The sequence below is a fragment of the Colobus angolensis genome, unplaced genomic scaffold, assembly GCF_000951035.1.
Source record: "Colobus angolensis palliatus isolate OR3802 unplaced genomic scaffold, Cang.pa_1.0 Scaffold425, whole genome shotgun sequence".
Lineage (NCBI taxonomy): Eukaryota > Metazoa > Chordata > Mammalia > Primates > Cercopithecidae > Colobus > Colobus angolensis.
In genome coordinates, this window is record NW_012117655.1 from 648,478 (window position 1) to 660,566 (window position 12,089).

The 12,089-nt window shown below is 39.3% G+C and overlaps 1 protein-coding gene across 1 annotated transcript; it reads right to left on the bottom strand.

The window, feature by feature from the left end:
* Positions 1 to 3,081: 3,081 nt before the first annotated feature.
* On the bottom strand, positions 3,082 to 9,343 carry TMEM17 (transmembrane protein 17). The gene is made up of 4 exons (XM_011956825.1): positions 8,871 to 9,343; positions 5,528 to 5,631; positions 5,274 to 5,387; positions 3,082 to 4,331 (listed from the first exon to the last, which is right to left on the bottom strand). Exons 1-4 carry the CDS (start codon positions 8,968 to 8,970, stop codon positions 4,038 to 4,040), a joined length of 612 nt encoding a protein of 203 aa, XP_011812215.1. The 5' UTR covers positions 8,971 to 9,343; the 3' UTR covers positions 3,082 to 4,037.
* Between the last annotated feature and the right edge of the window lie 2,746 nt (positions 9,344 to 12,089).

The window sequence follows — 12,089 nt, forward strand, 5'->3', positions numbered from 1 at the left end:
TTTTTTTTTTTTTTTAATTAGCCGAGCATGGTGGCCTGTGCCTGTAGGCCTAGCTACTTGGATGGCTGAAGTAAGATCACTTGTGCCCAGGAGTTGGAGGCTGCAGTGAGCTATGATTGTGCCACTGCACTCCAGCCTGGGTGACAGAGCAAGACCCTGTCTCTAAAAGACAACAACAAAATAATAATCTAATAACTGTGGGTGTGGGGGAGATAAGAAAGGCAATATTTCATTTTGTTTACCCTTATAGGTCATCTCTGAAAAGACGAATTAGAAAAAAACCCTCCTAATATCTGTTTTAAAATACAAAATTACCTTTAAAACACTATAGTAGGTTCTATTCAAGTTTATTTTATTGCCACTGACTTTATCCAGGCCAGCTTGTTCTCCTCTAACTTACTTAATCACATTCTTCCTGGTATCTCTGCCTCTGGTCCAACCCTTTCAATCCATTTTTCACATTGTCTTCAAAGAGATCTTTCTGAAACCTAATTCTGTTTGTGATACTCCACTGATTAAACCGTTCAGGGATTCAGAATACAGTTCTGAAAAATTAAAGACAGAATATATTCAAAGCTTTACCCAGGCTTCCTAGCATCTTCCAAGCTTCTCCGCCTTATTCTGCACCATTTCTTCTCATGCACCCTTTCCACTAGCCTCAACAAACTAGCTGTAGTAGTGGAAACAGAACTCACAGTCACTATTTTTTGTTCCTTAACACTGAACTTAATACGCTCTCATTCTTTAAATCTCAAGTGTCAGTTTCTTTGGGAAGGCTTTCCAGATTTGTCATTCATTTAGATGTCTCTTCTCTGTAATCCTACAGGGCCCACCACCCTGTGCTATCACTGATTTGCTTATCTGCCTTTACTACCAGACAGTGAACTTCTTGTTTGCATAGACAAGTGGGATTGAGTGTGTATTCATTTAACCTGAATACCGCCTATCCCCCCTCAGACAATGTGGAGCATGGTGAACACAAAATGGTGTTGGTGTAGGGCTAATGTGCTAATCCTGGGATACTAAGTGCTAGGAACACAGAGGGAAGATGCACTGGAAACCAAGGGCCTGTTACCGGTCAGGTACTTAGCAGGTAGGAACTCATCCAACGCATTTCCCTGATCGAGTTACACTTTTTTTACTTTGTCTTAAGGTTGTACAAATGTTTTACCTCCCACATCATATCCCTGAGAACTAGGAGCTTGTCTTGTCTATGAACCTTTGACTATTCCTTATATACACTAGTCATTCAAGTGTATGTTAAAGTAATACATTTTGATGTTTTAAAATAATTTTGATTTAGGTCAGGCTTGGGAGCTCACGCCTGTAATCCCAGCACTTTGGGAGGCTGAGGTGGGTGGATCACTTGAGGTCAGGAATTCAAAACCAGCCTGGCCAACATGGTGAAACCCTGTCTCTACTAAAAATATAAAAAAAATTAGCCGGGCATGGTGGCAGGTGCCTGTAATCCCAGCTATTCAGGAGGCTGAGGCAGGAGGATCACTTGAACCCAGGAGGCAGAGATTGCAGTGAGCCAAGATCGTGCCACTGCACTCCAGCCTGGGTGACAGAGCAAAACTCCATCTCAAAAAAAAAGAAGAAGAAGAAGAAGAAATAAATAAAAATAAAATAATTTTGATTTATAGAAAAAATATGTAAAGGACAAAATATTTGTGAAGTTCAACATTTTAAACAAAAGTTTTCAGAACAGTGTTGTAAAGAGAGAAGGATAAAAGATAAATTAAGGATGGATAAACATATTCAGATAAAATTAAAGACTACCTAACCCTCAAATGTGCTGACATGTAAATATCTTCTCTACCTTGATTTTCACATACTTATATAGGGAACCAGGTATACTCCAATAGAAAATATTGGTTCAGCCTAACACAAAAAGTCATGGTTTTACTGTTCAGATGGAAAACAAACAAATGACTTGGTCATGGTTTCAATTTACTATCTTTTTTTCCCCCACTGTTACTATATCTGCATTTTAAGTAATATGTTTATTACAGCAAAATTATTTGAAAATTTTGATAAATCAATTTTCTAAAATTTTTTACAGTTAAAATTTTTTTTTATGATTATGACTGACATTTTGTTATTAATCTCTTAACCTTAAAGTTTAAATGTACCAGAAGTTCTGCTATTTAAATAAAACTCTGGAAACAATCTTGAAATAGAAAAGTCTCCATCATCCCCTAATTTATCTGCTTTGTAGTTATTTTATATTTCCTTATAGAATCACCTACCTAGTCCTATCTGGGAAACAAATGCAAACGAATATGTTTTAGAAAACTATTCAAACAGAATTCTATTTTAAATTCCAAATTATTAAGAGTATAACTAGTGACTACTTTGGCATGAGAAAGATTAACCAGCCACTGCACGGAGGGAGAAATATTTGGCTGAACTTTACATATAATCATAAAGAGCAGAAATAATAAAATTAGCATAGTTTGGTCAGGAAGAATCAAGAATGAGTGGGAAGTAAAGACATTTTCTGAAGTTCAGCAAAACAAGAATGAATAAAAACCTGGGAATCCTAAGTATGAATTGTAGAAAAAGAAACTTGAAAAGAGCAGTATTTAATGCAGCTACAACTGTCTCTCAGTGAAATACATTATGAAGGCCCATTTCCCTATAGAAAAAAAGAAAACCTGTAATGAACGTATCATATCCTTTAAGACAATCCAACAGTCACTTAAATATAATGTTCGGATAACCCAAGCAACTTTGTTCTTAACCAAATCTCCTAAAATAGATTTCTCCTATTAGCAAGGGAGCATGCTCATTTAGGATCATGAGTATAGTCCCTTTGGCCATCTTAGCTCTCATATGTATTAAGAGGCGCTCTGGTTTCCAAATCAAGCCTCATGTGAATTTAATGGGTATGAAGCAGTTCTTTGGTGACCGATAACCTAGTAGATGAGATCACAAGTGCTAATTTAAAACGCCTACTACAGTGCCCACTATATAGAAAGCTCTCTAGGATTTGTTTTCCTTCCTTCCCTTGCAAATCTGTCATAAAAAACACAAATCTATAGCCCAAAAGAATTGCACAAGACAAGGATGATCTGTTGCTGATACCTTAAATATTTAACAATTTATTGTAAAAGCATTTTGTATACCACCATTACAAATACTGAATATGGTTTTATGAGAGTTATAATTTTATAACAAAAATATTTCCTAAATACCAAAGCAATCCACCTGTTTTCTTCTTAATCTCAGTATAACAGCTAATATTAGGGTTAGAATTTAACCCTAGCAGACATGAAAATTTGGTCTCTTGGTTTATTTTTTATTTATTTTTTTGAGAGAGTCTCGCTCTGCTGCCCAGGCTAGAGTGCAGTGGTTTGATCTCGGCTGACTGCAAACTCCGCCTCCAGGGTTCACGCCATTCTCCTGCCTCAGCCTCCCAAGTAGCTGGGACTACAGGCGCCCGCCACCACGGCCAGCTAATTTTTTTTTTGTATTTTTAGTAGAGACGGGGTTTCACTGTGTTAGCCAGGATGGTCTCGATCTCCTGACCTCGTGATCCACCCGCCTTGGCCTCCCAAAGTGCTGGGATTACAGGTGTGAGTCACCGCGCCTGGTGGGTCTCTTGGTTTATAAATATAGTCAGATACATAGGAACATTGACTGGCATTTCCATGTCAAGAAACATGGTTATATGTATAGCCAAGACATGGATAACCAACAAGTTTTAAAGAAATGTACACATCTCTAGTTACAGATTTTAAACAGAATTACTACAGGAGAGCTGGCAAATGACAACCACCAATACGTAGATTTGTACACTCCTGAAAAAGACAACATCAAAAAACATTAAGAAATTTGGCATCAGGTGGACAACATCTAGGTTTTGGGGCTAATATACTGATTCATACATTGTACAAAGTTTCATCATTGCCCCCAACCTTGGAATTTCAGAGTGAGAGTGTATACAAAACAATTGCTTTGTCTCTTTTCTCATATTAGAGCTCTGATATTTTCCTAACTCTTACAGTCTTCTGGAATGATCTATCAGATTTTCACTCAACACTGGGTCGGACCTCTACTATACATGATCTCATCCTTCCCCTGTCTCCTCTGTTTGCAGAGAGCCGGTCAAAGTCTTGGAGGTGGAAATGAACTGCCAACTGATTAACCATTTTCCTTAAGGTAAGAAATGCTGCAACAACTTGGAAAGCAAGGAAGAGAGTGAAGATGATATGTACCGCTTTTTCCAAAGGCAGATTTATTAGGCCTTCATTAAAGAGCAAGAAAAGAATTAAAGGTAACTGCAATAGAAGGCTCAAAAGCCAAAAGCCAGCCAACTCAGGAACCTGCAATGACACATATCAAGAGTAATAAAAATCAGTAAAATATAGTTTTTGTTTATACAGATAAGTACTTATCACTACTGTGAACCTACATTATGGGCTCTGTGAGTGATTCTGAAGGAGGATGACATGGTCCTTGTCCTCAGAGAACTTACAGTCTAGATGAGAAAACTAATTTATGTAAAACAATCCTAGAATACTACACTTTAGTGAACAATTAAGGGCAATATTTAGAAGTACAGACTAAATGCTACAAGAAATAAGAGAGTGATTAGGGTAGGTGAAAGAAAGACCTCAGGGATGTAGGCTTTTAAAGTTGTGGAGGAGGAAGAGGCAAAAAGGTAAGTAAGCAAACACGTGATACTAGCATGATTGGGAATCAGCACATCAGCCTGGAATGGATGGCTGAGTGAGAAAACAGCAAAACCTACAGTAAGACAGGCTGGGTGGGGCCTTATTATGAAGGGCCTAGAAAACCACAGGAATCTTTAGGCATTATCCCTACACTCTGGTAACCATAAATGCTTAGGTAGCATGATGATGCAGAAAACATGGGCCTGCCATAGGAAACGAATTCATAATTTTCCCCCATTTTCTTATTCAGGATCCAAATACACATGTTTAAGTAACCACGTATTTTCAAGACTGATGAGAAGAGGGAAAATATCAATTTTAAGTGTTTACCACATTCATATACTTTACATAAATCATTTCACTTAATCACAACAAACCTGTGAAGTAAATATTATTTTCCTCATTTTATATATGAGGAAACCAGGGCTCAAGAGATTAAGCAAACAGACCACAGTGACAGAAGTGGTAAAGCTGGAGTCAGGCTTTAAATTCAGGCCTGTGCTCTTTCTGCCACACCTCACTGCCTTTTACTTGTTATAAAAACTGATTTCATTTCTATCTATCACTGAGAGAAAGGAAAAAAGAGCTTACCTTCTCCTGTAGGTTACCCATGTAGCCCAGATACAACCGGATGGCTTCAATTAAGGTTATTAGGATGAAAACAGTGATCGCAATGAATTTGTAGTAATCAGGCAAGATTGAATACTAAAAGAAAGGCCAAAACATGTTGTAAAATCACACATATAGTAACACTGATTTGAGATAGAAAAAAATTATTAAGAACTTTAATTTTATTGACACTCTAACAACGTCAGTGCAGCAAAAGTATTAAAGCTTAGATTTACCTTCACGTGAAGCATCATAATGCTGCTCACCCACCACAGTGGGAAATAGTAGGTATTAAAATAAAGTGACATCTGCAATGGCAAACTGGAGAGCATTTCATTTTCTACAGAAGGAACAGAAAAGGAACAAATTATGAAACTTGTATATATATATATCCTATCCCCTAGAATTAATAACTATAATATTGACTCAGTAAAACACCAAATTTTAAGCCTATTTATAATCATTGACAGTAAAAGGAATATTCATCCTAATACCAGTTAGGTCAAATATTGGCTATTTGGGGGTATGTTTCATATTTTTCAATTATTTTACCATTTTGCCATTACAGTCTTCTGACTTTTTTGCATATACTACTGGTACAGATTTAATGTAGAATATCAATATAAATCCTATTCAACAGATAATTATCATTGCCTCCTTTGTAGAATTCTATGTAAACAGCATATAAAATTAATGCATAAAATAAATAAAAATGAATCTCTCACATATAAACTAATCTCATACAAAAACAGATTACCAAGACTATATAATTAGACACATCTCTCTTTTCAGCATACCCTAATCTTAGCCATTCTTTAAAGTCCAATTCAGCGTCGTCTTTTCCATCAATACTTCCTTCATCAGTTCCCCCACCCCAGCAGAAATACCTTTTCCCTTCAGGTACTTATCACTCTAAACTGTCAATAAGAAGTGCTAGCAAAGAACCACATTCCCCTCCCCGGAAAACAGTCTGGTGTACTGAACAGATCACGGGCTTCAGAGTTCAAGCAAACCCGAGCTCCCCAAACCTCTGTGACCCTGGATGTCAGACTTGATATAAATTATTTAAGTTCTTTGAGCTTCTATTTCTTCATCTGTAAAATAGTGAAATTAAAACTTCCTTACAGGCTGCTTGTGAGAATTAGAGCCAATATGAAGTATTTCATCCTAGCACTGTGCTGGGCACACTTAGTAGGCACTCAACAAATATTAGTCCCCTTTCCTTCTTCTCTTCTACTTATCTACTTATCTGCAAGCACATACCATGTCCTATCCTAATTTGAGACCCTCATAGAATCTAGCATCTTGCTTTATATGCAGTGAATATCAAATACACATAAGAATGAATTAATGAAAGCATACTGTCATAAGGACATTACTAGTATAGCCATTTGTGATACATGAGTTCCATCTACCTAAGGTTGATTCCATAACACTTTTTGCTTTTATGTAAGACAGAAGGGTCCTAAGTTAAGAATTTGATTTTTAAAATTGAACCCTACAAAATATATCCTAAATTTGACTAAATTCTTAAGAGCGGACACATATATTGAAATCAGTTGCTCTACACGTAAGATTTTAAAGGCCCTAAAATAAATGTCTTAAAAACATTATTTTCTCCTTTTCTCCATAGTTGAGTGTTTTTATCTGTCATTTAATAATTTTAAAATATAAGAAACAGTCATGGTCTCTCACAGCAAAATAGTTTCTTTTAGCTCCAAGAATATGCCTGATTATTATGATCTACTTTTGCTTGCAACTGCTTATTAAATTACCACTGATAAATGAATGAATTCTTAAAATCTGTTAAATCTGAAGACAACTCACCAGCCTAGGATCTTTCTGATAGCAACAGCACAATGCTGTGGACATGGTAATTACATAAATTTGTTATTACAGTACAGATAATCAAACCTACTTCTGATCCACAGAGAAGAAAATATGGGAAAGAATAATAAATTGGGCAAGCAGAACATTTCAGTACCTTTGAGAACAAACTGTAGTCAAATTTTGCAAAGAATGGTTTTTATGTTAGAAGTATTGTGTGTTAATATCTTAAAGGTTATGCTATGTCCATATTTCAGCAGATCAAACTTATAATCATGGAAATGAAAATCAAATTAATATGTAAATGAACCTTAAAAGCATAAGATACAAATTTACTGAATTTTGCAAAAGTTCCAGTTGAGTTCTGTAAATGGAATTTAAATTAAAACATACAATATAAATCAGGGATAGGTAAACAACTGGTCAGCTGCCTAAACGTTTTTGTACAGTCAATGAGCTAAAAATGTTTTTCACCTTTAAATGGTTAAAAAAGTAATATTTTTTCATACGTGAAATCCATATGAAATACAAATTTCAGTGTCCTTAAAGTTTTATTGGAACACAGCCATGCCTATTCAATAACTATTGTCAGTGGCTGCCGTGGAGACCATATGGCCTACAAAGCCTGAAGTATTTACTATCTGGCCCTTTTCAGAAAACGTCTTTTTACCTTGTATTATCAGACGTTAGTGCTCATTAAGCCTCATCCTTGGAACCAGAAACGTGAAACCTAATTTTTTCACATTTTTCTCTGTACATCCTAAATCATAAAGGCCTACATTTGGGGAATAGGCAAGTGATCAAGGTGACAAAATGCAGCTTTGGGAACTGCCTTTACTTTTCTCTGTCCCTTTTAAAAATTCTCTAAAACCAAGCAGTGGAAAAGATTTGTATTTCCCAGCAGACTTGAATGATGGAAACCACATGGGTTTAGTTGACAGTGTGTTGTCTACCATCATGATGTAGGAGGAGGAAACTGTTCTGGAGGAAACTGCGTTATCACTTGTCATCAAGTTGAAGGATGCAGAGGCATCATGGTATTTTCTTACCTTATGGTAAAAGTTACATATAGGGGAGGAGGAGGAGAAGGCAGGGAAGGGGTGAGTTTTGTTGAACGTCCGGCTAGTATGGTACATGCCAGTTGGGAGTGGATGGTGGTTTGAAAGGACTCTTTAAAAAAAAATTTTTTTTTCCCCTAATCTTTTCTGCCAGAAAATGGCCTTGCTTAGGAACCTACTTGTTCTGCTAGGAAAAGGGAAAAGGCAAATTTGCTCCCTGGGGTGGGGGTGGGGACGGGGGAGGTGGGATTGCCTGGGCTGTTCCTCGCCATCCTGGACAGAAAAGCCAGGGCGGGCGCCGCAGAGGAAAAGCAAGTTGGGCCTTCGCTCTCGCGGTGCGCGGGGGACTAGCCTGTGCATCAAGGGCGGCTTTTATCTTTTTATTTTTGGGGTTTCCCAGGAGCAATGATGGGCCTTGCGCAGCACAGAGGTCGGCCCCACCTCAGCTGCCGGGCTTGCACGGAGCGGGCCAGGCGCTACCGCGCGCAGACCAGGCCCGGCCCGGGGCCGGAGGCCGCCAGCGCCTCAGCTCCCCGCCCGGGCCGGCCCTTCCTCCAAGGCGCTGGCCCGCACTGCGGGAAACTGACTAAAATGGCGACATCGCCATTTTAGGTACGGGCAAATTCTGGACGCTCCAAACCCCACGCCAAGCCCTCGGCAGGCCACACCCCCTGCGCCGGCCTCGGTCACTCACCGGGACCCTCACTGTACTCCGGCACAGTACGGTTGGAATCAGTGAACACAGCCCGGCTGAAGTTTCCCAGCCGCTGGCGTATCGGATCCGGCAGCTCCATGCCTGGGCCTCGGTATCCCTCGCCCCCTGAGATACAGGCTAGTCTGCGCTCTCCGAGGCTCCTGGTTCTCACGGCAACCGGCCGGCGCGAGGACGGCGAGACCCGGGAGCGCGCGGGGGTGCCCAGCTGGGCCGGGTCTCGTCGGGAGCCCGCGCAACCTTGAAGGGACCGGCGCGCTCAGAGCGCTTTCCAGGCCCCGGGAGCCGCGCGCCTCGGCCGTGTCCAAAACGGCAGATCTCTTAGTTCTGCTTTGAGCCCGACCATCCTAAAAACAAACCTATACTAAGAAATGAGCTGGGGTTGGACTGCGATACAAGGAGCCCTCACATCTTGTCAGTGAAACTAAATCGGTACAACCTTTCTGGAGGGAAATAGAGAATGAATGCAGAGCTTAAAGAATGTCTAGAGGTGTAGGGGTGTGTGTGAGAGAGAGATACTATGACTGATTATTTTTTAATAAGAAAATACAGCAATGGGCAACTGATTAAATGTACTGGAGCATATACATTCAATGGAGTATGTTTCAGCTGCTTATAAAATGCTTGCAAAGAATATTGAATGATATAGTTTATGTAAAAATAAAGCAGAAATAAAACTAAGTGAGAATGAACCTAATTTAGCAAAATTTATGTATATGAGTGGAGGGGAGGAGAGAGCATGTGCACACTGACTTGAAAAAAATAAATGTTAACAGTAGTTATCACTGGATAGTGGGATTGTAGGTGATTCAAAAATTTTTTAAACACTTCTGTATTTTCTAGCTTTCTCTCAAATAAGATATATTACTTAAATGAAACTAAGTGTACTATATATACAGAAAAATTGTATACCTTTTGTAAGTAATAAACATATAAAGATATATTACTTAAAAAAAAACTAAGGGTAACATACATACATAGACAAACTGAAATCTGCATGTCTAATCAGCACCCTGTTCAAGAAACGTTACAATATTCCCAGAAACTCCCCCTTCCTATTTCCTTTCAGTCACTAAACCCCCTCCTCACTCATAACTGACCTTTCCTGAATTCTAATAGCAAAGGAGAGTTTTGCCTTTTTTTAAAAATCAGAACATTTATTGTGTGACTAATCCAAATTTTTTTTTTTTGAGACAGAGTCTTGCTCTATCGCCCAGGCTAGAGTGCAGTGGCACAATCTGGGCTCACTGCAACCTCCGCCTCCCGGGTTCAAGTGATTCTTCTGCCTCAGCCTACCGAGTAGCTGGGATTACAGGCGCCCGCCACCACACTCGGTTAATTATTGTGTTTTTAGTAGAGACAGGGTTTCGCCATGTTTGCCAGGCTGGTCTTGAACTCCTGCTGCAACAGCTGTCCTCTTGGGTTTAGGTGGCGTTCCTTCACAAAAGCCATGCCTTAACCTGCTGTACACAATTTTTAAGTGCCTCATTCGACCAGTCCCGTTGGTATTTTGTTTTTTAGCCTCTGCACTCCAATTATACTTTGTCTTGGCTTGGGAGCGGAGCCGCATTTGCCACAGGCAGACTTTTGAAGGAGGTAGATCTTAGAGTCACAAGGCAGCACTAGCTGTGCATCTTATTGCACCACTTTCTAGATGTGACACTCCCTTTGTCATCTAGCTTCTCAGTTTTGCATATTTATATAAAAGCAATCATACTGTAAGTACTTTTTAAAAATAAAAAACTGGCTTTGTCTTCAACATTGCTTTCATGAAATTCTTTCATATCATTGAGTGTAGATTCTTTTGCCTTGCTCTGTGTGGTCATACCACAGTAAGCTTACTCATTCTACTGTTGATGACTGTCTGTATTTTCTAGTTTGCAGCTGTTATGAATAGTGCTGCTTTGGTGAAAAGATGCCTCTTGGTGAGCATATGCATGCATTTTTGTTGAGTGTATATCGAGAGTGGAATTGCCATGTCATAGGATACGAAAGACCCAGCTTTGGTAGAGGCTGCCAACGGTTTTCCAAAGTGATCGAGCTAATTCCTGCTGCCTCCGGCAATGTATGAATATTTCCATTACTCCATATACTTCACCAACAGTTGTTATTTGTTATCCTTTCCTTTTAGCCCTTCTGATGGGTGTGTGGTAAAAGTATTATTTTTACAATCAAAAGGAAAATTACACATTTATATAAATGCAAGAAGAAGATATGGGTAGAAATAAATTCATGACTAGAATTGTAAAATAATTAAACAAACGTTTATTGCATTCCTACTGTGCTTTTGGGTATTGTGCTAGGCTAATTAGGGATATAGTCCCTCTCATCAAGAAGCACAGCTCAGTGAAAGAGTGAGAGATATGGAAAGAAGTAAGTGCAAACACTGTTATTACGAGTGCTCTATTAGAGGACCACTGATGAAGAACCAATTAATTCAGGTTGAAGATGTCAGGGAAAAGCTGGTTAACTTCTGCTTCATTTCAAGATGGAGCTCAGACCTGAGAATCTCCAAAAAGGCTTCTAGGACCTTCCTAAAGTAGCTTAGGTGCTCTCTTACGTGTTTCCCAAAGCATCTTCCTGTTGTTTCTTTGGTCACAGTGCCGGTCACTCTATACTAAAATTGTCTGTTTATGTGTCTGTGTCTCTTGCTAGTCCTTAAGCTCTTAGAGGTCAAGAATGGGCTTTCATCTTTATATCCCCAACACTAGCACAATGTGGTACCTGGCCAAGAGTAGGAGCTGGATGACCGTTGAGTGAGTAAAACGAAGAAAAAGCCTAATAACCGCTCTCTTGTCTTCCTGTTCTAGTTCAAGGACTTAGCCAGCCCTGTATAAGGTTCACTTTGTAGAATGGTGAATTGGTGTATTAAAACTTAGTGAATTTATAACAATTTAAAAAACCTTAGCAACAGAGAATCACTTCTCATCTATCAAATGAACCGAGGTTTTTTTTTATAAAGGGAACAGTGAAGCAGGAGGCCTCAGGCTCAGCTGATTGAATTATAATTTGGCCAACTGCATTGAGACAAGCAATTGACAATATATAGAAATAGCCTTTAGGCCGGGCGTGGTGGCTCACCCCTGTAATCCCAGCACTTTGGGAGGCTGAGGCGGGCAGATCACGAGGTCAGGAGATCGAGACCATCCTGGCTAACACGGTGAAACCCCGTCTCTACTAAAAACACAAAAAACTAGCCGG